The 26,371-nt window shown below is 55.2% G+C and overlaps 1 protein-coding gene across 1 annotated transcript; it reads right to left on the bottom strand.

The window, feature by feature from the left end:
* Positions 1–5,204: 5,204 nt before the first annotated feature.
* On the bottom strand, positions 5,205–25,686 carry Plxnb1 (plexin B1). The gene is made up of 37 exons (XM_059268719.1): positions 25,373–25,686; positions 23,487–24,599; positions 22,633–22,815; positions 22,125–22,250; positions 21,900–22,000; positions 21,489–21,621; positions 21,058–21,214; positions 20,672–20,780; positions 20,485–20,593; positions 19,404–20,078; positions 19,103–19,225; positions 18,791–18,913; positions 18,339–18,432; positions 18,079–18,251; positions 17,772–17,923; positions 16,405–16,510; positions 16,091–16,227; positions 15,658–15,834; positions 15,359–15,494; positions 14,913–15,191; positions 14,153–14,329; positions 13,928–14,076; positions 13,041–13,141; positions 12,732–12,949; positions 12,441–12,619; positions 12,250–12,316; positions 11,966–12,112; positions 11,124–11,292; positions 10,733–10,836; positions 10,576–10,660; positions 10,189–10,361; positions 9,916–10,076; positions 9,682–9,829; positions 8,526–8,590; positions 8,320–8,395; positions 7,386–7,460; positions 5,205–6,234 (listed from the first exon to the last, which is right to left on the bottom strand). Exons 2-37 carry the CDS (start codon positions 24,591–24,593, stop codon positions 6,130–6,132), a joined length of 6,399 nt encoding a protein of 2,132 aa, XP_059124702.1. The 5' UTR covers positions 24,594–24,599; positions 25,373–25,686; the 3' UTR covers positions 5,205–6,129.
* Positions 25,687–26,371: the final 685 nt, after the last annotated feature.

Genomic DNA, 26,371 nt, shown 5'->3' with positions numbered 1-26,371 from the left:
CAGGCGTACTAAGAGAGGAGAAGGAGGAGGGGGGAGGGAGGGAGGGAGGGAGAGAGGAGGGGTGAATTAGGTTTTAATGTTCTGTTTCAGAGTTACAAAATCATCTTGTGGCAGGCCCTAAGGACAGAAGGGCTCCCGATGTAGTATGTGATGGGGACACTGACTGAGTCCCAGTGGGGACCCAGGTCTTCTGGCTCCCAGTTTCTGCCCTTCCATGTGACCATACTACCTTCCACCTCAGGAGAGGCCAGTGTGGAACTTACTCCTTCTGCGCTCTCTCCTCCTCCTCTTCCTCGTCTTCTGAAAAACCTGTGTGGAGTGGATCACCCAGCAGGCCTGGCCTCTGGGCAAGGAGAGCCTGGAGATGACCAGGCTTCTGTCCTTGCAATGAAAGCTTTCCCACGGTGACTTCTCTGGCAGGTGGTTAGGGTGTGACTTATCCCAGGGGGAGCTGAGGCTGAGTAGTCCGTTCTCTGTGTAACCACTGCCAAGTTGAAAGCCCAGTTCTTACGCGCTCAGTCCACAGGGCTTTCTACCAGGCCACCCTTCATCCGGGGCAGAGCTTCTGCCGGACCTATGACCACAGGCACACATCCCGTGTGCCATTACACTCAAACACAATGAGGATCCTGGGTGAGGCTGGGAGGAAGTGGTACTACACACGGGGTTCCAAATGCCACATGTACCTCAGTGGGTGTGAGGCATGCAGGTGCACTGGCTTTCACATCTCTCAGGTGGCTTCCACCTTGTTCTGGCTAGATTCTTCGGCCCCGAGATGAAGCTGAGAACTTGTCTTCCACAGCCTGAAGCTTGGTGGGGTGTCCTTGGATCACAGCCTGGAGAGACAGCACAGCGGCACCGCCAGCCCCGAACGCTGGAACTTCCAAGGTCCTCCAGGTAGACTGTATGGCTCCTCCCAAGGAGAACCAGGGCATGGGGAGAGGGAGGGTCCTGAAAGCCAGGCAGCGTGGGGCCAGTTCCTCTATGGCAGGAAACACAGCCTTGCGCGGAGATCCTGCGGGTCACTCACAGAGCTGGCACAAGAGGTGCTCAGGTTGGTTGCACCGTTTGCCCTTTTTGTGGCTCTCCACCTGCTCTGCATCACAGAGCCGCCCTGAAGCTCTCAGATCTACTGAAAAGCCTGGCAAGTGGGAGGAGCAGCCTGGGTCATTGTTCCCCAGCATCCTCCTGTAGCAGCCACCTGAAGTAGATGTGGTAGGTGTAGTATCTCCTTCAGCTACAGTCCCCCACGTATCCCAACTGCCTGTCCTTGCCTCTTCAAGCTCAAGGCTGGTGACAGCTGTCCCATCTCTAATACTCTGAGACCTGGACTGATGACAGCTATAATTCACACCCCCTCACTGGCTTCTCTAATGCCCACCATCTGTTAAGCAGGGCTCTGGACAAACTCTTGGTACGTGCCATAATGCCCTGCCTGGACTTGGACCAATCTAGTAGTTATTGTTTCCTCATTAAATCCTTCCAGATGCCAGCATAAGATGTAACCCAACACAGGACAGCCCGTACCATGCGCCAGAATGCTGCTTCTCTCCTCTAATGAGACCCAGCCACTCAGGGAAGTGAAATTAGAGCCCCGGTCTCTTGCCTCCCATTTCAGGGCTCCAGTCACTCTGCAGCCCAGGGCGTGGGTCTTGTATCTGGGAAGGCAGTGAAGTCAGGGTGGAGGGAAGGTGGAAGGAAGAGAGGCCTGATTCTCCCTCCTGGTAGCAAATATTCACCACAGCAGCAAAGCATCCTGGCATCACCAACCTACCAGATCACAAGCCCGAGCTTCCCTGGCCCGTACAGGCGTAGCAAGCAGGTGCAGGCTGGAAGCAACTGCAGCCCCTTGTGTTGGCGACGAACCTCCAACTTCTTTCTCCACCCTTCCAACAGCACACAATCACTACCACTGTCGGGAACACCCACAATGGGTTTTTCCTACTGGCTTCTCACTGCTACACTATCATTTTCTGTCCTTAAATGTAGCTTGCTCTCAACCTAGATTCTGGAGCTTGGCTTCGGCACTAGAGTCCACTGTGATTATGTGTAGATGTTTGTGTCTACATGTACACCTGAGTTCAGGTGCTCACAGAGGCCAGAGGTGTCAGTCACATCTGGAGCGGCAGTTACAGACGGTTGTAAGCCACCTAATATGGGGGCTGAGGACCAAACTACTCTAGAACAGCTAAGTGCTTTTAACCGCGGAGTCATCTCAATTCCACACTATGGCCAGACGATGGCAGTGTGAAGCCAGACACCAGCAGTGGGATGGCACATTCCTATTTCTGCAGGTTCTTTGTGGAGTGGATAGCCCAGCCTCAGGAACACGTCAGGCAGATAATCTAAGCACTTGGGAAGAGGATCTCCCCCTCACCCATCCATCTTGCAGCCAAGGAAGAAATTTCCTTTTAAACATCACACAGATACCTTTTCCTTCAATTTCTGGTAAGTTTGGAATGGGATAAACTATCAGATCCTTGTTTTTTTGTTTTTTGTTTTTTGAGAAAAGATCCCTGTCTACCCATAACTGGCTTATAATTCACTGTGTAGGGACTGGAGAGATGGCTCAGTGGTTAGGAGCATTGGCTGCTCTTTCAGAGGACCTAGGTTCAATTCCCAGCACCCACATGGCAGCTCACAACTGTCTGTTAACTCAAGTTCCAGTGGATCCGACTCCCTCACAAAGACATGTAGGTCAAACACCAATCCATATAGAAATTAAAATAGACCAGGCTGGCCTGGAACTTGGAGGGATTCTCCTATCTCTGACCCCAAGTGCTGGGATTACAGGTATGGCTCAGCACTATGCCTGGCAAAAACAGAAAACTTTTTAAAATAAATAATGAGCCGGGCGGTGGTGGCGCACTACTTTAATCCCAGCACTGGGGAGGCAGAGGCAGGGAGATCCAAGTTCCAGGACAGTCAGGGCTACACAGAGAAACCCTGTCTTGAAAAACAAAAACAATGAGTTTTGCCTACATGTTTCTACACTATGTGTGTGTGCCTGGTGCCCATAGAGGCCAAAAGGTAATGTTGGATCTCCTAGGCCTAGAGTTATAGACAGTTCTGAGCTACCATATGGGTGCTAGGAATAAAATCTGGGTCCTCTGTAGAAAACTTCTGAGCTCCAGCCAGGCCTGGTGGCACGGAGCTGTAATAATCTCTGTCCTTGGGAGGCTGAGGCAGGAGTGTAACTGCAAAAACCAGGCTAACCTAGGCAGAGACCCTTTCTCAAAAAAACCTAAGTGTAGATACAAGAATTTACCAAGACTTGTAATTATGTGCATTCGTGTCATGGGAAAGCGTGTGTGAGTGAAAAGTGCCCACAGAGGCCAGGAGAGGACATCAGATCCCCTGGAAATGGAATTATAGCTATGAACCACCTAATGTGGGTACCCAGGAACTGAACTCAGGTCCTCTGGAAGAGCAAGTGTTCTTAATCACTACACTGTCTTTCCAGCCCTTTATTTTTGACACAGGATCTTGAAAACAGATGAAGCCATGAACCCATGCCTTATCTGACCGAGGTGGTTTGGATGTGTGCTTTTTAACGTGTTCTCCAACAGCAGCCTGATAACAACACTAGCAGGCATTACTGCCCAAGAGAAAAGACCAGGTAGTTCTATGCTGTGGCCCAGCACAGTCCAGACTCAGGATACCAGTCAACAGTCTCAAGTGTTTTTGTCCCTTCCCAAGGTTCAAGTGACCTTCAAAGTGACCTTGGTACTAATCAGCACAGATCCAGATGTTACACCCACAAGCACCATTCTTCTGTTTAAAAAAAATATATATTAAAAAAATATAATGTGCTGGGTGTGGTGATGTACACCTTTAGTTCCAGCACTCAGGAGGCAGAGTCTGACTCTGAATTCAAGGCCAGGCTGGTCTACATAGCAAGTTCTGGGCCAGCCAGGGAGAACTAGTGAGCCCCTGTCTTAAATAATTTAAAAATTATATATTATATATATGTACACTATATATATATATCCAACTATATAACTATATACATAAAATTATCTGGACAATCACTCCAATATTTACGTTGGGGAAAGTGAGAAACAAAGGGCCTCTGTATACTAACAAGTTCGTGGAGAACAGTAAGGGGGGCACACCTTTGCAAACTTGGAGAGAAAAGGAAAAGGATAGACCAAACTGCATTATAAACGTTCTATACTGAAACTGGCCTAGACCCAAGGAAGCCATCACCAAGTCCTGTTGGCCCTGGCATTGCCATTCTTGGCCATGGTGTTTGAGTGAAGACTTCCTATCTCATGTGGTAAGGTTTTTATTTTCATGACATCTTTTATCACAGTGTTCTGTGAGGGTGAGACACTAGTGAGTCAGAGCATGTTCTGTCCTCGCCCTTCCCTGAGTGCAGGCCGAAGCATGCAGGTACTTGGCCTTCCTCCCCAGGAACCCTCACCTCCTCACAGGACTCCCAAAGACCGCAGAAGCCCAAGCCTGGAGCAGAGGAGCAGCTCTGTCACCGTCTGTCCTGTTGACCTAAGCTGCCTCCCTCTCTGCCTGTGTGAAGTCTAGCCAAGACCTCATTCCCCTGTCAGCCCGGTTCTCTGAGACTGTCAACCCCATAGTTAGCCATGGGTGAGGCAGAAACAGTCTGAGTGAGGATAAAATCTGGACTAAGACAGCCATTATTAGTACTGAGGTTTACATGCTCCCAAATGAGGGCCTGACCCCATCTATGACTGTGGTTCTCCACATCTGGCATGGGCAAGACGGGATGTCAAACTGACAGAAAAAGCAGCTGTGATTACCCCTCATTGAAAACCAACATGGTTCCTGCTATCTTGAGCACAAGGACTTCAGAGACGACAAAGGACTTGGAATTGTATCAGCCCATCTCTTCAAACCCTAGGAAAGACCCCAGAGGTGGCAGGATCACTGGTTGTACACCCTAAGAAGGTCAAGGGGGCGCTCTCTGAGGACACTAAGGCTCTCATCTAGTGAGGTCTAGTGTATTCTCCACCTCCAGCTCTACTGACCCAGGCAGCCACAGGAAACCTCAGTACAGTGGTCCTGAGGTTCACCTGCAGCTTCCAACAGGAAACTACCACGCAGGGGGCCACCACCCAGGCAGGTGGTTGGCTTTGAACCCCCACCTTAAGGTACCTCCACATGGACAGCAATATGGAAATCAGGTCCAGAAACGGGGCCAAGGACAAGGACCCTTGAGACCCATGGTGTCTGCAGTCACCTTTAATGAGGCCACACTTTCCCAATTCCTTCCAAATCAAGGAACATGAATGGAGAAGTCAGTACAACCTGCAAACAAGGAGGACCCCTTGAACATGGAGAACCTGCCCTCCCCACCGGGCCCCAGATCTCCAAGTGAGTCCTCTTGTGCTTCAGGGTCTCTGTTCCAGGACGCAGAGCCTGCCAGTCTGCAGTGTACGGCCTTTCCTAGGGGTCAGGAGACCCTTCAGAACGTGACTGTGCCCATGTCCCCCAACAGCTGCCAGCCAGCAGTAGGGCCGGAGAGTCCACGTGTCAGAGTCCACACCGTGTGTTAGCCTTTAGTGAAGCGCTGCGTCTCGGTGGACCACTGCTCCCGTCCCCACCAGCCACCTGAAGACAGGGTGGGCCTCAGGCACCGCTCTGCTTAGGCAGCAACAACCTAGAAAGGCTTTTTTTTTTTTTCCCTCTCAGGCCTTGAAATTGGCAACAGGGAACAAGGACAGAGGAAGCTAAACTGAGGTCAAGGAGGATGGATGAAGAGGACAGGAAGTGGGAGGCTCTCTTCCTTCCTCTGTGATTCCTGATGGGATGTAGGCCAGCGCTCAAGAACAGTACAGTCTCCCCAGGGGCCCAGAGGCCCTACCAGACATTCTCTGGAAATGCTAAATCCCCAGCTCCGTGCAGGCTGGCGTCACCCAGGAAGTATGTCACAGAGTCACCAGGCTTGGGGCAGGCCTGGCACTACCCACTGAGCCACTAGGTCCCAGGCCTACAAGGTGGGTCCAATGGGGCTGAAGCCAGCGGGAGACTGGGGGCCACCTTTCATTAAACTCTGCTTGTCAGTCACTACAGGCATCTACGAAGGTGGCCTCTCCCTTCCAGGGCTGCCCAGGAGGTGCTGAGACACAGCAGGCCAGGACTCCCTGGTCCCTATAGATCCGTGACCTTGTTTTCCACAGCAGCCGCGATCTGCTGGAGCCGGTAGCCCAGCTGCATCTTCTGGGCAGTGCCATCCTCCTCCAGGGCTGTGATGATCTGAAAGGCAGAAGCAACAACCAGAGGAGACATCGCTGGACCCCACGATCACCGCGAGTAGACTGCGGCAGGCCTAAAGGCTGTAGCATAGTCGGGGGTAAGCACAGAGAAATCCAGTGAATTGCATCACTTACTGTCAGGGTGAAAACTGAACAAAGTCACCATGGGTTGCTTTTCTAGAGTTTGTTGTTTTTGAGACAGGGTCTCAGTACGGCCTTACATAAACTTCCTGCCTTTCCAGTGTTGAGAATATAGTCATGCACCACCACACAGAGATGGTAAAGAGTAGGCAGTTAGAGACGGACATACTTTACTCCTTAACATTCTTTCCGTGCCCAGCTCATCTTGTGTAGAAGCCAGCCTTACACACACTGGCCTTCTCACAAGGTCTGCCCTAGCCATCTCCACTGCTCTGCCTGCCAGCTAAGGGCATTTCATGATTCTGTGTGCCAAGACCAGGAGGTACGGCGTGAGACAGATAGGCAAAAGTACAACCAGAGAACCACAAATGAGGCTGCCTCCCTCCAATGGGCGAGACTGCATCACCTCTGCTGGGGCTCACGGCGCACTGAAGGACATGTGTGTCCCGCATCACCTCTGCTGGGGCTCACGGCACACTGAAGGACACATGTATAATTAGCTGTTACCAGACCACTAGCTGTGGGCCATCATACAGGTTCCTGTAGTCTCAACTGTGACAGGCACATCACTGGTGCCAAGCAATGTAATTCCAGTAGGCACTCCTAGAATGACTAACAGGTACTTAGAACAACAGGTCTGGTCAAGAGAGGGCCAGAAAAACCCCTCCCTGGCTGTGTTCATCCTTTGGTTCCTGAAGCCCAGCCCAATCTGTACCCTGACAAGTGTTAATATCCAGGACAAAGCCAACCCTGGAATCCTCACGGGATGGCAACTAGGTGGTTTTCCAGCACATCCCACATACCATCTCTAGACCCTGGCAGACTCTCTAGGTACCCCTAAACACTACTACCATGCCTGGAAGCCCTACTGCAGAACCAGGATGGGGAATTGTAGGGACAGGGAGAGCAGAGGCAACATCACTGAACGAGCCTATGGAACCCCAACTCGGCTTCCCAAGAGGCACACTGAGAGCAAAGTCAGCCCTGCCGTCAGGCCCAGGGTGTACTCACCTGGTCGTAGTATTTGTTGATATACTTGTAGAGTTCATGCAGTGCCACTCGGGCCCCAAGGTCACCAGAGTAGTTCTAGGGAAGAGGGCAGGTACAACGTGAGAGAAATGAGAAGGAAGTGGGGGAAGAGGCCCAGGACCCCAGAGAAGAGGACCTGAAAAAGAATGGGTCCTGTGTGGGTGGGAGGCAGAGCCTCTCTACAGGGCAGGGACCCAAGGCAAAGCATAACTACAGCTCAGGACAGGCTAAGGCCAGAGACCTCCATGGTAGGAAGAAAGTCCAGGACTAGTTTCAGCAGGGCTGAGTTTCCCCTGGAACCCTGCCTGCCTCTCCCAGGCAAGGCTACAGCTAGATATTGCTCCCATTCATTCTAAGCAACTACAGGGCCATGGACTGGCTGGGAACTCAGCGTAATTTTGCTCTGATCTTACTCAAATGTTTCCTGAGGCCCGTCCAAGGCCTTCCATGGGGTCATCAGATCTTCAGTCTCCTTTTATGGACAGTAATGGTGATGTAGCTCAAGTAACCATGGAGCTCTTAGGGTGACCAAATGCAGAAGCACAGCCCCATGAAGGGCTTGACACAGCTGTACCCCCAAAACATAGCTGCTGTTGGTAATGTGGGTGTCCTTGTAACCACTTAAGGAACACTGTCCATAGTTCCTAAAGTTCGCAGCAGAACAGTGGATAGTGCAGGCAGGTAGACTCCAAAGGCCTAGCGCTGAATTCCACCCACTCTACAGACCCTAACCGGGGCTGCAGCTACACAAGTACCTGGCTAGATCTGACAGGTGACAGCTCTCACGACGAGACCTCTGCTTACTGAGATGCTAGAGGTCTGGCCTTTTGTAGTAACACAGGATGTGTGTCCTCTCCCAGCCAGATCACAGAGGTACAGAGGTAACAAGTGGAAACATACGAAGGGGAAGACTTACCCGGGACAGCTCCGCCAGGACTGAGTTCATCTCTTGGTCACTGGCCGGGACGGTCTGTCTGATGTCTGTATAGTATCTGCCAGAAAGCCGGGGATAGCAGATGCGAAATAAGCAAAGCCCACGTCCTTGGTCCCACCAGGGCTTCCCTAGGGCCTCAGCTGCACACACACCCCAACGCCTCTCCAGACCCACGCCCTCCCCAGTACCTTTCTACCATCTGTTTGTAACGGGGAATATCCCGAGCATACAGAAGCTTGTTGATGGGAGAATCCTGGACACCCGGGGGAGGGCAGCAGAGAAGAAGAGAGGGTCAAAGTTCAACAGGGTGATCAACATCATCACTGTTTTATAACTAAACAACCCACATCCCAGGACCCTTCCAACAAACCAGGACCATTGGTCACCCTAGCCTACTCCTTGGGTTTTTTCTTTTATTTTGTTGTGCACATGCATGTGTGAAGGTCAGAGGACAACTTGCAGGAGTTGGTTCTCTTCTTACACCATATGGGTCCCAGGGATTGAACTCAGGTCCTCAGGCTTGGCAGCAGGTGCCACATACCATTAAGGCCTTGGCCCCTGGGGACCCCATATGTCAGGAGATTCTGGGCTTTGACCCCACCTTTCATGCCATGCTCACACCCCCTCCCTGCACACTGCTGGCTCTTCCCTGGACTCCTTTCAAACCATTGACAAAAGACAACACCCCAAGAAACCAAATCTGCCAGGCATCCTGGCGGATTGCTCTAGGATTGGAGAATCCAAGCCTCCACCCAAGACTGCTGGTGATCCCCTGCAACTCCTCAGGCTCACCCCCAAACCTGAGGTCACCACAGTCTGGGGCCTGGGAGACTGGCCTCACCCTTCAATATCCTACACCTTCAATCCACACCTGTACCTTTGCTGGCTTGAGCTAGCCACTGGACCACAGGATAGCCCATCTACACGTAACTGCCAAGATGCTTTGTCAAATCACACTACTCCCTGTTCCAAGCCTCCTGCAGCTACCCATTTGCCCTAATGGTAAGACCTCATCGGGTGGCACTGGCTACATATGACTACGCTGTCAGTCTGTCACCACACTCCACCCCTACCATAGGAGGCTGCACCTCCTACCATCTCAAGTCTGAGCTGACACAGGTGCCCTACCCCCTTCCCTCCTGCTAATCCCTTGAGACTGATCTTGGCCACCTTCTAGAGAGCCTTTGGGATGAAGCCTGGTGTGGGAATGCCTTAGGTTAATGCCCCCTAACCATCTTCTCCTTGCCAACTATGAGAAGAGGCTGCACCCAACACTGTCCACACCCACTTAGGCCACGTGGGTGACCCCATCCTCCCCTGTCATATCCCTCTGAGCCTGCTCACCCTGCCCAGTTTGTGGTCGGCCAGGGTGCAGGCATCCATGAAGGTCTGTGCGATAACAAGGAGCACTGCATCCATGTTATCAGATGTCTGCACGTCGAACACGAACTGTGGGTTTTTGATGATGTTGATCCAGAACCTCAGTGGCAGGCTGCAGATGGGGGAGAAGGGGGCCAATAACCATGCTGGGGAGGCAGGAGACCCCCACATAGGTCTTGAGCCCTGCTCCTCCCACACCTGTTGGTCTTCCAGATATGGATGGTATCCTGGTCGGAGATGCCATGCTGCTGGGCCTGTTCATCCAGCAAGTCAAAGAAGTACTTCACGGCCAGCGGCACGGGGCGGCTGGTGCTGAGAATCACCTGGAACAGGTCGTCCACAAACTTCTGCAGTGTGCCCTGTGGGGAGAAAAGGAATTGGAGAGCCCAGTTAGGAAGGAGATCTTAGCAGCAGCTGCTCCCTTGTACAAGCCCCACACCACGCCCATGTTCCCTGGGTAGTCCAGCCCACCTTCATGGACAGCAGGCGCGTCAGGTAGATCTCAGGAATGGCCTTGGCTCGCTCACGTTCCCCACCCCGAAGGCTGCCCCTCCTCGGCCTGGGAGGCTCCGGCTCCTCACTTGGCTTTACCAGGTGCCAGGCCCGGATGCCCCCCTCATCTACATCCTCCAGCATTGGGGTTCCTGTGCCAAGATGTAAGAGTTTGTGTGCCCCTCACCCCCCAACATGCTGCTGCCACCTCTCAGGAACCCATGTCCAGGAGTGAGAGCATCTGGCTGAGGTTCCTCTGAACAGACAGAGGCACTGGCCCTCCCTCAGTCCGAAGGACCTTCTCTGGCAACCCAGGACTAGGCAACCAAGTGCAGAAAACCACCATGAGGAGGAGGTGGTACTCACGTTCTCCAGGGATGTAGTCCTGGTTTTCTCTAAGAACATGCTTTGTAAGGCAGGGGACTAGGGCCACCGTTGCTCCATCTGGGACCTGCTAACCACAGCTGGTGATCCTCCCATCAGGCTTAGTCCCCCATCCAGCCCTAGCCCTCACCCCTCCCACCTTGTAATGCTGCAGGGTATTCAGACGCCTCCACAGACCCTGGATCTCAGATGTGACATCCTCATCGGAAAGGATGAGGTGCCCGGCCACTCCAGACCGCCATTCTACAAAGACAAGAGAGGACCGGGTTCAGGGCTTCCAGAGTCCTCTTCCTGCCATGCAGCCCATCTCCTCCTAGGAGACATGGCCCTTCCACCTGGAGGGCCCCTCACCCACCCTCTCCATAGAGCTGGAGCAGAACCCTCTCCAGGTGAAAGGTCATCTGATAATGTTTGAGCCAGCTGTTGTACCGACTTCCAACATCCCACCTGTCCTCACAAGACCAATCCTGGGCCAGCTCAGGCCCAACCCTATCTCAGGGTCCCCAAGCCACCCTGCTTCCGATCCTCACCAACATCCAAGGTTCGAGAGTCTGGCCGCTGGGCAAGAGGCACTCCCTTATAAAGCTGGTCTAGCATCTTCTCCTTGGCCTGAGAGATGGTGTCACAGTCCAGGACTTTGACAGGGATACCCTGGGCCTCTCCTGCCCCAGGCCCCACAGCCAGGAGAGCATTCAAGGTCTACACGAGAAACGGGAGTGATTTTAGGACTGGTTCCACATGCAGAATGACCAAGACACAGGCCAAGGGCAGGGCTTGAGAAGGCTACGGCCTCGGGGCCCAGCCCGGTATCAAGTAGTCCTCAACGCCTCACCTGTCTGCTCCCCCTCTTGATACAAATGCTCATGGGGTCAATGGGAGAACCCCCAAGTGAGCACATAACCCTCCTTCATGCCTGAGGCAGTCTGCACAAGCCAGAACTCCCCCTGCAATCTGATGGAGAAGCTGTTTAGCGGAGACTAGCCGGGACCTCCACAGGAACCCTTGTGTGGGACAGGGAAGCTCCAGGCAGGTCTGCCTGCCAAGTGGCCACTGGCTTAGGGGACAAGACTGCATCCTGGTGAGATGGCAAGAAAGAAGCTGACTCAGCACACATCCGCGCTTCCCTCCTAAGTCAGGGACCCTCTGAGACTCCCACCCCAATGCTACCATGCTAGGCTGTAGCTCAGTGCTGGAAGAACGCTTCTAGCATGCAGGAGGCCATGTGTTCCTACCACAAGAAATGAATAAATGGCCTCTCCAGCAGGCAGCCAGAGGGCACACAGGCTCTATATCTAGGGGTAGGCACCAGAAGCCAGTGGAAACTGATGGTTCAGACCAGAGACAGGCACACCTGCCCAGAGCACAGCCTCACCAGGGGACGGTACTCCACATCCTCTCTGAGCAGGCGGTTGTCATTCAGGGTGTACTTGGCTTTGCCAGTCACACTGTCCACGGGACCCTTGTCCACTTGATGCTTAATCCCTCGGAAGAGCATGTAGAGAGGCTCTCCTACAGAGTCCTGTCAAAGTGTGGGCAGTCAGGGCCTCTGGCGAGAGGCAAGAGTACACGGGGCATGCTGTTGGGCGAGGCCTGCTGGAGACTTAGTGCTCGAAGGGCCCGACCCTCCCTGGTGCAGCGCCGCGGGCCCTCCCTCACCCTCACAAAGGTGTAGAGGCAGATGGACATCCAGTTGGTGAGCAGCTTCTCCACCACCGTCTCCGTCCTGAGATGGCAAGGAAGAGAGGCCAGGGTCAGCAGGGGCTCCAGCGCCCATTCCACAGACCCCCAACCCGAGACCCTGGCTCTACTCCTGGCTCCAGCGGTCCTACACCCTGACAGCCACACACCTGCGCAGCATCAGCTTGGGGTTCTTGGCCACATACTGGGCCACCAGGTCACTAAGCAGAGTACGGAGGATGTCAGTGAAGTATTCAAGTTTCCCGTGAAGTGCGACAGTGAGCAGAGATGCCACGTAGGCACGGTCCCGAGCGGAGAAGGTACGCTGACTCTCCAGTGTGTGGATGAACTGAGGCCAGGGAGAGCGTGAGAATGAGGGGTGGGTTCAGAGACAGATGGAGGAGACTGGGCCAGTCCAGTTAGGAGCAAGAAGGGGTGGGGAGGCCTGGCTGGGAGTGCACCTTGGTGAGGAAGAGCTTGCTGTTAAGCAGGTTGGAGAGCTGCCCCAGGCCCTGTTCCACAGTGGGTCGTCTGCTGTCGGGCACACCGAGGTCCCTGTGCAAGGGTGACTCCCGGTGCCCAGGGAAGAAGACCCTCTCTGCATACACCTTGTAGTCAAGGAAGGGAATGCCGCTGCCAAGGAGGTCACTGGTGAGGTCAGTCATCTCAGTCATGAGGTCTGTCGAGCAGAGGAATGTCAGTGGATCCCATGTGACCGGAGCAGCCTTGGGCAGAGCCCTGGAGGCCACTCCCACGCACGGTCTTCTCACCTGTAAACTCCTTCTTGCAGCGGTCCCGCACACTGCTCTCCAGATTCTCCAGCTGGATCTGCACTTTCTTATAGTCCCTCAGGGCCTGCTTGCTCTTTCTCCTACTCAGCACCAAGGGCAGAAGGGAAAGAGCCGCCCTTGCTGGGCTCGACCTGGCTCAGGCCTGCTTAACTCTACTCCAGGCCAACCCCAGTCTAACCTGACCCCGAACAATTCACCCTGTCCCATTCCCATCAACGCACATCTACCCCTCACTCCTGTCCCCAGCAAACTCTGACTATGTCATATAGGGCCCATAAGCTATTTTTATAAACACACGTTTGTTAGAACTCAGCTATGATCAATGGTTTACGTATTGTTCATGGCTGTTCCTCTGCCCAAGGGCAGAACAGAGTATTGTGGGAGACCGCTAGGCCTGTTGCAACCAGAGATCTGATCCTTTCTGTGACATATTTGCAGAGTGGAGAGATGGCTCAGTGGTTAAGAGCACTGGCTGCTCTTCTAGAGGACCTAGGTTCAATTCCCAGCACCCACATGGCAGCTCCCAACTGTCTGTAGCTCCAGTTCCAGGGGATCTGACACCCTCACACAGACACACAAGCAGACAAAACACCAATGCCCATAAAATAAAAATAAATAAATCTTAAAAAAATATGCCAGGCAGTGGTGGTGCATGCCTTTAATCCCAGCACTTGGGAGGCAGAAGCAGGTGGATCTCTGTGAGTTTGAGGACAGCCTGGTCTACACAGCCAGTTCCAGGACACCCAGGGCTAGACAGAGAAACCCTGTCTCGGAAAAACAAAACAAAATTTTGCAGACCCCTGCTCTAGTCTCTCCCTTCTCTGTCCAGCCACATCTCCCTGCCTGCCATAACTGGCTACACCCACCTGTATACGAGGACAATGATAATGACACCCAGAGCCAGGAGAGACGTGCCCACTCCCAAGCCCACTTGGGCCGCCACGGGAAAAGCCACGGGGCTCTCGCCATCATACTGCACATGACCCAGGGAGAAGCGTAGGTTTCCCATCTGTACCTGTGTGGGAAGCTACCTGTGAGCCAGGGCCCCAGACATCACGATGCCCAGCCCCGCCCAGGTCCTGCCCACTGACCGTGAACTCGGGCAAAGCATCTGGCGCCTCCGGGAAGGAGTGGTGCTGTGGCAGGGGCTGCTGGACAGGGGGTTCACAGTACAGGTGGTGCCGGGTTAGAGTCTTCACCACACAGGGGCCGTTTCCTATCATGGCCACCACCTCCTCCTTCGACATGGCAAGGTCCAGATTCTCCCCCTGGAACATTGGGTCACTGAGGTTACTCAGAACGCTTGCCACCTGAGCCTGTCTTCCCAAAGGGGACGTTTCCCCTGCAGGCAGAGCCCATGGTCAGAGATGTCCTTTAGACGGCTCATCACAACCTCCTCTGTGCTTCCTTCCTGTCTTCTCACGGCTGAAACTCTGCAGGACCTAAAACCATTCCCCACCCTCTGGGCAGATAACCAGCTCTTGGGTTACCCACGGCTAGGTGATGACGGATTCTCTGACTCTGGCCTGTCCAAGTGCCCACACACTACTTACTATGTGTGTCACAACGTGCATCTAGTGTCATCCATGTAAGCCCAGTTGACAAATGAGGATCAGCCACCTAATGTGTACCACACTACCCAATTACTGAATACGCCAAACCATTGACCTAACCAAACGCAGATACCTTGGTGGAGTATAGGGACCCAGGCCACCATTCAAATCCCTGCCAGGACCTAGGCTGGCACCTATGCTGTACCAACCCCCTTCAGGGCCTGCTCTTTCAACCTGACCTCTCCAGCATACACATACATACTGTTCTCCTACCAGAGGGCCCGAGAAGGTACATTACCTCCACAGAGAACACGCTCCCCGGCTTGTGCCGGAACGGTGTGGTGGGATCCTCTGGGTTGAGGGAACGCAAAGTGGGGTCAGCCTCATAGGAGAAGGGCGTGGGGCTCAGTGTAGCAAAGTCAAAGACCACGTTGTCCAGGATAAACTCCACCTGGACCCAGGGGTCCTCCGGCGGGCCTGGGAGAGCAGGCGTGCGGCACACGATAAGACGGGATGAGTTCACAAGACACGGTTCCTCAAACTGTGGACGAAGGTGACAGCAGATCAACCAGGGCACCTCAGGAGACGGACGGCTGAGCAGAGGTGGAAAGCATCTCCTTTGGAGCCCACTACCCCACGGCTGCCCACAGACTGTGGTACGGGTGAGGAGAGAGATGGCCAGCCTGGTGTAAGCAGGGGAGGCTCATGGGCATGCTCTGTGATGATGGTTCCAGAATAACGTACTTTCTCAGGGGCCACGTGATGCCTCTGTCCAAGACCCTGGCCAGGCTGAAGCATTTTGGGGACCACAGTCACTCGGATTCTTGGTATCTGCACCACATCCAGATTCTGGCCTCGGACCCATATCTCGCGTCCTCCACTGAAACACAGTCGGGGAGCCGCTCATGACTTACACAAACCCGGACCTAAAGCACAGCCCAGTCCCAAACCCAAACTTCACGTCAACAGTAAGGCGTCTACAGCCCCCATTCCCAGAACCCCATCTCCCCCACTGTGAGGAGAACTACAAAGCCTTCCCACACCTGAAGAAGCTCTTGGTGGGGCCCACAGAGGTGACGTTGGGATCCCACGTGTACTGGAATTGACCGTGCTGCAGCCTCCGCTCAGTGGTCCCGAACCAAACAGCCACGGGGAGCACAGCCGGCTCGGGGTACGGGCCGGTCTCACAGCACAGCTGCTCAGACAGCTGTTCCGGTAGCCTGGGGTGGGGGCAGAGGATAGGCCAGATCCAGCAGCCAGCGCCCTGCTCCCAAACTGGCTCTCTTTGCTTCCTCACCAACCGCAGTCTCCATCAGGTCACCCTGACGTTGTACTTCTCCCACAGCCCTGCCTTCTGCGGGGCGGGCCCGAACTTTCATGTGGGGTACACTTGACCCACGCCACACTGGCTTTGCCCACCACCCCATCTCCTCCATGGAGCACATGGATTTTGTAGAACAAGGAAGCAGCCCTTACAAGTGGCAAGGCTGGTCACCAACCACCACACGGATGTCCTCTAGCCGCCCAGTCAGGAGCTTAGAACCATGAAGGGTGAGGCGGGTGCCTCCCGCTCTAGGGCCACGGCCTGGGAAGATGGAGTGTACTTTTGGATCCTGTGGGAGGGGGAGGAAGTGGGGGGACAAAGTCAGGCCAAGATAGAGGCCAGGGGCACCTCCGACAAACAAGGCAGCCTCAGGGTGTGGCGCTCTATGAGGGCAAACCAAATGGGATGGGACGCCCCCAGAGGGAGAGGCCTACTGTCAGCTGGGGGTAGCTTAGCAGTCAGGCACCTGATAGGCAAAGCTGAACTCTGAGACACCATGTCCTCTTCCGGGCACCTCCACTGCCACAGCGCCAGTCACTTCCTCCCTGCTGGTCCCAGTGATGCACACAAGACTGAGGGCACAAGACAGGTAGGGCGATGGTGGGCCACACAGACGCTCCCTCCCAGGGGCCTGGCAGATCCCCTTCCTGCCACGGCCAGGTGGTCTGCCGTGCCCATCCCCCACAAGACGGGCCAGCATCCCCTCTAGCTTTGGAGGGAACACCTTGCGGCACACTAGCAAGCCTTGGCATCAGAGAAGTCATATTCCCGGTTTAGTCATTTAGGTACACCTTCCAACAAGGAGGAGCGCATCTCTCTGATGTGACAAGCATTTACAAAGAAGCCCTGGAGAGCTGAGTGCAGTGGGGCCGCCGAGTGGGTAAGAGGGCTCACCAGCCACCTCAAGCCCCCACCACCCTGTGGTCAGCAACCACTTGCAGAGTGATGCCAACTTGACCTGATCTTGAACAAAAGGTCCCTGAAAGCCGCTAGTCAGGACTCGGGGCAGATGCGAGCAGTCGAAGAACGCTGGTTCTTAGCCAGGAAACAGAAGCCCGGGGCACATGAACTTCCAGAATATTAAGCCTACAGTGGCTAACATTGTCACAGTCACCACACACACTAGCAAAACAGAGCAAGTGGTGTGAACTAGCCGGGGAGGCTCCAGCCACAATATATTTTACACTTCATAAATCACTCCATTAAATCACCTAAGTCTGATGTTTCTAAAATTATTAATCGTCTAGAGGCTCTGGAGGTTCTCAGTTACCAAACATCTGGAGGGAAGTGCATGTCCCTGCAAAGTGACCCTGTTTAAAACATAAATTGTGGGGCTCTGCAACAGTTCTTCTGAGGGTGCAGTGAAGAGGTCACCCTGATATCCTGCCAGGCGTGGGCCCCGTTGCTCATGGGTGTCTCCTGGAGATTGTTCCATATTCACCTGTAGCACTCTGGAGGTGTGCCACAGGAGCCCCTCCTGAGCCCTGCCAGGGCAGGCTTTGCAGCGGTGCGGGGGAGAAGGCTGCTGAGGAACCTGCTACGGTGATATCCAAGGCCACCAAGAGAGTCAAGCGTACGTCTAAGCAGAGCTCAGCAAGCTCTAGGCAGTAACTCGGCCCGACAGACTAGAATCTCCAAGCAGCCCAGGCCAGGGACCCACAGCAGGGATGCATAGGAAGCCAGAGTCCCAGGCCTCCGTGGTAGGCCAGCACTAAGACACTGACACCACAGTTAAAGGTGGGAGAAAAGAAAGTAGACAAGTAGAGGAAGGAGGCCCTGGAGAGGAAGCCATCTAGCCACACTGCCCTTCCACGTTGGGCCCAACCAGCTCACCTACTGGAGACCTCGTATTTCTCAGTATCAACAGCACAGGGCACTCCAGCCACTCTGACCATGTCCAGCACATCCTGTACTCGTTGGCCCAGGTTGGAGCCCCTGATGGTGACACGCGTGCCTCCGTCTATAGGTCCAGTCAGTGGCTCCACCTGTTCCAGGCCAAGGACATTCACTTTGACTTTTCCGTCAACCTCTGTGGCCTACGGCAGCCCAGCTTCCTATTTTGAGTCCTGTGTATCCATGACACAGACAACTTCCCTCCAAAGGCAGCAGTAAGAGGGGACATGCCAGCATTCCAACATACCGAGTGAATGAGGGGTGCAGGGCACTGAGTGGCCACAGTCTCGGCCTCGTGGCAGGCTTCACGGGCCACACAACGTGGATGCTCCCCCTCACACCACACACAGTTGTACTGAGGCATGGCAGTTCGGCAGAGGCTGCAGTCCCCATGTCCCACGGAGCAGTCATACAGCCTCACTAGAGACAGCACGAGTGGAATGTGATGGGGAGGCCTAGTGGAGCCCCGACACCGCCAGCCTGCCCTGTGGTCCCCAGGCAACTGACCGTGCAGCCCATCAGCACTGTCCACACGCAGACCACCGGCCCAGCGCAGGAACAGCCCCACCTGGAGTTCCGGCTGCAAAGCTTTATAGCTGAACTGGAGAAATGGGAGAGAAGTCAGAGCTAGAGTTCGGGCCAGGCCTGGGGAGGGTGTGGCTTAGGAAAGGACTAAAATGACTGGGAGCAGTGTCGGAGCTCAGAATTGGAATTCTGGGATCCCAGGGATAAAGGGCAGGAGATCAGCAATGGAACTAAACTACAGAACCCCCTGGGATATCAACTTAAGAGGTCAGACTGGGAGATGGGGACCCCATGAGGTATATGGCACAGTTGGGGGTGCCCATCTGTTTTCCAGTGTCAAAGCTTGGGTTGTGACAAGTACTACAGCCAGCTGAGGTTACCAGCCAGCCTGTGGCCAGTGCATCCATGCCCACCCAGGCCCCTGAGATCTGCACCTGGTGTGGCCGGCACTTGATGTAGCACCAGGTGTCTGGAGGCGGCTCACACTCAACCTGGGCCTCAACGGCCACCTCGAGGCCCTCCAGCTCCATCACACATTCGCTGTTCTTGGGGCCATCCTGGAGGCAGAGGACATGCTGTTGTTCAGGTGGCTTTAGGAGCTAGGCCCTGCAAGCTACAGTACAGGCCCTGCCCTGGAACAGCCCACGTTGGGAGGGAAAGCTGAGGCTGCCGACGCCCGTTCCCTGTTTCATAAGACTCGGCCAGCAGTCTGGAGGGAAAGAGGTTAGCCGGACAGGCAAACGCACCTGGAAGAGCCACAGGTTCCTGCCTCGAAGCTGGACTTCTCGCTCCACGTGGACTGGTATCAGCAAGGAGCCTTGGACATTCTCCACACAGGGGCAGGAGCTCACCCTCTGACTCATCTCTCCCTGCAGGCACCAAGAGTGAGGCAGCCTGTGGCTCCCACCCTGCCCACCTCAGCCCTCTCCCTTGCTCGACTCCAATGGCCGCCCTCTGTCCCCACCCTCCCAAAGCAGAATCAGAGGGCGAGCCAACGGCTGAACTTCCCATCCCCTCCCGAGGCCTCCTTCCTGGGCTGGACCTCACCAGCTCCCAGAGCCCGGGGGTGTCGTACTGGTAGTCGAGGCTGGACAGCAGGATGAGGGGGGCAGGAGAGCCCTCGTGCTCTGCTGAGTCTCCATCACCTGAGAGGAGTGTGGAAGTGGAGAAGGCGGGCGTGTCACCCCCCATCCACTCATCCGCCTCGGGCAGCTCGCCGCCTTCTTTCATGAGCCAATCCAGAACAGGCTTCATGGAGCCAGTGGCCCCTGGGAAAGTGGGGGCAGGGGCAGTGCCGGGGGTCTGGTCCACAGCCACCGTGGAAGGCAGGGCCTCAGGGCCAGGCTCTGCAGGGGACACGGTGGCTGCATCTGAGGGGAATGGGTAGGAGGCTGAGAGGTCCTCAGGTCTGGTCACTCCTCCCAAGTCAGTAGGGGCAGGGACAGTGGTTCCAGGTGTGGCAGGGAGGTCAGGAAGGAGGGGCTTCTCATGGAGAGGTGACTCTGTGGAGGTAGGGGAAAGTATGGGGCCAGGACCCGCCCACGGGCCCCAGAGGCTGAGCTGGGAAGGCCTGGCCCCAGGTAGGACATCTGAAGCCATGGAGGGTGCCGTAGGCTCCACTGGGAAGGTGTTGGGGGTAGGGGTGACCATGCCTTTGGGGACGGTGAGTGGGAAAGGGGTGAGTACATCCCTTGCAGGAGGGACTAGGGAGAGAAGTGGGCTCTGAGGGGGAAGGCCAAGAAAGACAGGAAGGGCCACTCAGCAGGCAGGTGCAGGAGCAGGCAGGCAAGGGTATGTTAAGAGGGAAGAAGGACCAAGGAAAAGAGAAACAAAAACATCCCATTAATTCTCTAAAGCAGGAACACAGAGGGCAGGCTCCAGGGGTCTGTGCTGAGCTGGGGAACCAAAGCCACGCCTCTTGCCTCTCAGCTTAAATGTCCTCTCCCAAAACAGACGGGATGGACAAGTAGCCACTCTCCAGGGAGTCTGTCACACAAAGCAGCTGGGGTGCTCAGACAGAGCTTCACAGGAGGCCGGCAGGCGCACAGACCCCAGGCCATTAGAGAACCTCACCCTGGGGAGCCATCAGCCCTACCCCCAACATGCCTCATCCTGGAGTCTCACTCACCTGTTGGCTTGCCACCATAGGCCCAGCGCCACACGAGGCCTTGTGTGTGCACAGGTGCTGCCACACACACCAGTTACACCCCCAGCGGCTGCTCACACAGGCCCGGCACCTGCACATAGTGCAGTCATGGAATAGAGGTTGAAATAAGGGAACCCGGTGCTGGGGACAGACAAGGTAAGCAACTCACGGTGCAGACGGGAAAAACTCAGTAACTGCCATGCAGTCATAGAACAAGAGGGAGGTGCTGGCGATCACCACGGCACCAAACCTGAGCTCCACATTCACAGAGACATGATCTGCAACATGGGGGAGAAAGCCAGGAATGAGGAGTGGGGAGGGCATGGGATCCATACGGAATGAGGCTGACACCCCAAACAGAGACAGGAACTAGGGTCAGAGAACCAAGTCCACAGGACACAGCGTGGACACTGTGGGGTACTGGGGCCAGGAAGGGGTCTCAGAGCACGACCAGGGTTATGTCTGGATTCACCTCTCATCCCAACAAAACCCCTTAGAGCAAAACGGAAGCAGGCTGGGCTCCCAGGTCCGGGGCTGGCCCCTTCTCTCACCCACCGGCTCCTCTCTGAAGCATCGGAGCCTCACTCGGGTCTGGGGAGGGGCACATCACACCAGAGCCAGTCAGCATAGCAGGACTCTGATGGTCTCCAAAGTAGCAGAAATACGATTCCCCTGGCCAAAGGGATGGCAGGCCCGGTACCGACAGGAAAACCTACCGAGAAAGCCAAGGGGCACGCTTTGGGACCCCTGGGTGGTAGACCAAGGACTCTCATTTAAGGGACACCAACTACAGGCTGGCACTAGCATCCTGTAGCCCTTAAGCCCTACAACACCCTCTGACCTTGACTGTAACAGAGAAATCCAAGGCCCAAGAGAAGTGGCTGAGCAAGGCCATGTGGCATTTGATGCAACAACAGAAAAGCCCAAGGTCTCTATCCATCCCCAGAGCTCTCCCCATCGGGGCCCCACCTACTCTGGGCATTTACCTCCCTCGTCTCCTCCCGACTGATATTGGCAGGGCTCAGAGCTGCCACTCGAAGACATCCAGGCTCTGACTGGAAGCTCCACAGCCACTGCTCTGGGCCCTGGCCCCTTGAGCACTCGGACCGGCGACTGCATCTGAGAAGAACCAACATGTAACTGTGACCCCCAAGCAGCCACCAAGAATTCACAAAGCAGACACATCTTTAGTCCTGAGGCCCTGGTCACAGCCCTCACATTGGGTTGCTACCAGGCTCTGGCGTCTGCTATGGCAGGGAACCGAAGCCCTGAGTAGGGATGAAGAGCAGGGGTGGGCTATCCAGAGGTGAGAGGCTGAGAGTCGATGGACAGGGCCAAGCATCTTGTATAACGCAGTCACAGAGGCGGCACGAGCCCAGGAGTTGTGGAGCACTAACCTGCCCAGGAGCACGCACCAGCCACAATAAGGGTCCCTGTGGGCCAGGCAAGAGTCACAGTCCAGATGCTGAGCACAAGGGGCCACAGGAACCTTCACAAGCTGTGACAGCAAAGAGGACCTGAGGCTGGCAATCCAAAACCAGTGGCTCACCCACATACGGGTCCCTGTACCTGCCCAGAGACCCCTCCCAGCAGTCATTTCCTAGCCTGTGTCCAGGACTTACAGTAGTCTGGGTCGCTACATACAGATGCTCAAAGGTACCATCAAAGGTAAGGTCTCTGCTCACAGCAGACCCCGGCTGGATGCTCTGCTTAGAGTACGGGACGACACTTCCAGGGCCTAGGTAGACCTAAGACGAAAGACCACGAGGTCTGGCACCAAGCCCCAAACCACAAACTCCAAACTTTCTTCCCCTGAGAACTGAAACAATTTATGAATATGTTTTCTCTTTGAGCAGGTGTGGTGGGGCAGCCTTTAGTCCCAGCACTCTGGAGGCAGAGACAGGCAGATTTCTGTGAGTTTGAGAACAGCTTGGTCTACATTGTGAGTTCCGGGCAAGACAGGTTATTACAACCAGCCTTGGGTAGGGTGTATGTGTATTCGGGGAGAATCATAGGTAAATACCACCCAACCCTGGGCAGAGCAGTACAAACAGAGCTGGGGCAGGGATGGGAAGCATGTAGTATGTCACATGTCACATATCCCAGCCCCAGTACTTCCTAAGGACGTACCCTGTGCAACTGTCCTTGACTGTCACCCAGGAAAGCAATGGTGTGTCTGTCCTCCATGGTGACTGCCACAGCTGTTAGTTGAACCCCTGGCAGCTCCAGAATTGGTGTGGCTTCCAAAGGGACACAGCTGACCATGGGGCTGGGTGTGTGGTCTGAGCCACAGGGAAAAGCTTCCGGGGTATCCTACAGGTAGCAAAAGGCATCACTAAGACCCTGCCTGGATAACCTCCTGGGACAACCTTCTCCTAGGCCCCAATCTCTGCTAGGCCTTCCTGACAGTCCCACCCTGGGCAGCACACTCTTACAGACCCAGCCTTAGCTTTACCTTGGTGACTTCCATCCTCCGAGTTTCTAGTGGTTCCTTCCACTTTTCATCCCGACCCTCGTGGCCCCCAACTTCTGCCTTCCCTTCCTGGAAGCTACTTCCTCCAGCTGCTACACTCAACACCTCTTCCTGAGCCATGTCCTAAAGCTCTCACAGCTTGGCTCAATTCCCAGCACACTGGCCTGGGCTCAGGGAGCAGTTTCTCCATCCCTATCCTTCCTAGGCTATAGCCACACGACTCTACCTTTGCTTTTGCTCCAGAACCTAAAACAAGAGCGCTCATTCCAACCTCCACCCTCAGCCTCCAGCCCAAACAGCCTCAGTCGACCTCTCCGGTCACTTCCTTAGCGCCCGACTCAAGCAAACCCCACACTGCTCCTTGCCACCTGCCTCGGCCACTGCAATAAGGTAGTCTTCTTGCTCGGGGCTAAAAGGAAATACCTAGCAGCTAGCATGAGAGCCACTCCACCCGCCCCTGCTCCCCTCGGCCTTTCTGACTAGGTGCTTGGTGACCAACACCTGGACTCACCACTGGAAGCTGTGCACAGTGAGAAAGGACACCATATGCAATGTCAGCCACCTTGGTCCCGTTCTCAGCACGGCCTTCCCGGGTGTAACAGGCATCTCGAGTATAATTAGCAAGCTGGTCTACCTCATCCAGGGGGAAGGCACAGAGCACAGAGGTTCCAGACGGCCCGGTCGATGCTGACGGGGGCCGGTCCACAGTGGGAGGAGCCACCGAGGAGAAGGCTGCAAAGAGCACGTCCCCGCGGGCCACTTCCTCGGATGTGGCGACCGCGGCAGCGTGGATCCAGCCATAGCGGCCGCCCTGGCAGGCCAGGGGCAGTTCCACATACGAGTAGTAATGCTGGTCCTGAAGGCACACTCGGGACACATAGGCACGGAAAGCTCTAGAGGCGGCCTTCAGGTCTCTCCGCAGGAACAGGAAATAGGCACTGGCCCCACGTAGAAAGGCACTCACAAAGTAGTGGCTGTACTCAGAGAGGTGGCCCACAGCCAGCTTGGCCGTCTCTTCATAAGAGAAGGCCGCTTGGGGGTCCGGTGGTCGCAGGGCCCGGGTTGTAATGGGAGGAATGCCACCGCTTACACCCTTGCTGGTGTACCCTCGCCCCACAAACAGGAGGGGCTCCCCTGCCAACCCCTGGGCAACCAGCCCCACTGTGCTAACCGCAGGGTCATTTGCAGCCACATACTGGGTGTCCCCAGGCCGCTCTGGCCGTAGCAGCAATTGCCCGATCTGTTCCAGGCTCCGTAGCTCACAGATGCCCTGATGTACACTCCCACACACCACCAGAGCCTCCGGGCTCACCAGGAGCAGCTGGTTAGGGTTGTTAGTAGGCTGGGCTAGGGGACATTCATTAGGTATCACAGGTGGCAGACAATCCAGGCTGTCATTCACAGGGCCTGTGGACACCACGGCTTCTAGCCGCAAGTCAGGGCTCAACTGGAACAGGAAGTTGGTGGCCCCTACGTAAAGGGTACCTGAGGTGGGGTCTCTCGCCAAGTGTTGGAGATGTGTGCCGTTGGCAGTGAAAGCAGCTGGCAGAGGGGACTGTAGGGTGAGGACACACCCGGCCCAGAGCACCTGAAGAAGGACTGGGCCGGGGACAGGCATGGTCACCTGGCAGAGAGAAAAGCCGGGTGAGGCTCACAGGGCCAGGAGGGTACTCAGAAATGACTGATAAGGGACAGGACGGTGGCACTACCAAGGTGCTCCTCCTAGCCTGGGCTACTCAGAGATTCCCAGTATTCACTAGGCTGAGATGCGCGGGGTGACCCCAGGACTACACACTGACCGAGGCAGAAACAGAAGACACTGTCCTTGGAAAACTCACCACTACCCCTTCTCCGTAGACACCACGCTCTCGACCTGCACCTACCCACACTCCACCCTAGCTCTGCACTCATCTCCTCGTTCCTTCTACACCCTGCTCTCTGATTCAAGTGACTGAAGAGGTCTCTGAGGAGGGAGAGGCTCCCTCTATACGGACACTAGACTCCCAGGCGGCAGCAGGAGGGATGGTGAGTTCTTATAGACCACCAGCGTGTCATTAACAATGCAAGAACTGGACGCAGAGATGGGTGTGATGATCCTACCACTTTGGAGGCAGAGGCAAGTGGACCTCTGTCAGTTTGAGACCAGCCTGGTCTATATAGTGAGTTCCAGGACAGTCACATACAGACCCCATCTCAACACAACAACAAAATAAATACATGAAAAAGAAAAGAATTTGGATGAAGGGCCTTTCAGGCCAGGAGTCCAAAAGGGTGGTAACCAGTAGGCTATAGGCTATGCTGGGATGGGTGGGGGCTGAAGGGCAGGGCCCCACCTTGGGGAGCCCCGAGTAGCAGTGACAGTCACACTGTTCCCCATTAGGGTAAAGTCTGGCTCACCTGGCAGGGCTGGCTGGATCAGGAGATAACAGCATGACCTGAGCAGGAGTCACCTAAGCCAGTGGGGGAAAGCAGAGGATAAAACTGGGGGCTGGGCTGCAGGCATGTGGGAGCCCTGGACTCCCCTCCCCACGCCCCAGTCTGCCGGGAGAGCCCAGCCCAGCCTGGCCCTCAGCCACCAAACACATTCCACAGAGGACGCCTCCTCAGAGCCCACACAGGGAGGGGGAGGGCAGCAGAGCCAGGCACCCGAGGGGCCTGGGAAAGGTCAACTAGAAAGGCGCCCCATGGCCATCTGGGCCCAGCCAGGCCCCCAGCACTGAGGTCCCTTCTCGGCACTCTTGCCACCTCACCCTTGGCTTTAACTCTGCTCTGTCAAGGCACTCAGCTATACACCACTCACACAAGCCAGGGGCTACCCTAACCCAAATGGGCACCAGCACACCAGCAGGTACACACGCACACACACTAAGGTATATGCATACCACCTACCCTGAATGCATACATCTCCACACAGACACAGGAGCACTTGCACATACAGATATACACATGGTGATGCATGCAGATATGACCTATGCACACAGTAAACACATACACACAAACATTAAACACACCACACAGGGCACATGCAACTATATTCAGACACCACATGAAAACAGTCATACAAAACTCTGCCCCCTACAGACACTGCATTGACACATCATACCTACCCACCAGAGACACACACATCACCCACATTAGACACCTGCACATACAGACTCACGCACACTTCCCTGGTTCCAGCACTAAGTCCTAGAAAGCTGTGGAAGGCAGGCCGTCTCCTGGAATTTTCTCCCTGCAGGTTGTAGAATCAGAACCCAGAGCGCAGGATGAGTGATAGGCTGGGTATTCTGAGGAAGTGACCATGCCTGCTGTGCCCTGCAACCCGAGTCCAACACTAGGACCTCCCCAGACTTTCAGTGCCTGCTTTCCCACTCTGCAGGCCCCAGCTAAAGCTCC

This window comes from Peromyscus eremicus, chromosome 7, assembly GCF_949786415.1.
Source record: "Peromyscus eremicus chromosome 7, PerEre_H2_v1, whole genome shotgun sequence".
NCBI classification, from domain to species: domain Eukaryota; kingdom Metazoa; phylum Chordata; class Mammalia; order Rodentia; family Cricetidae; genus Peromyscus; species Peromyscus eremicus.
Note: the sequence above shows the minus strand (reverse complement) of the source record. Positions and strands in the feature narration are given on the sequence as shown.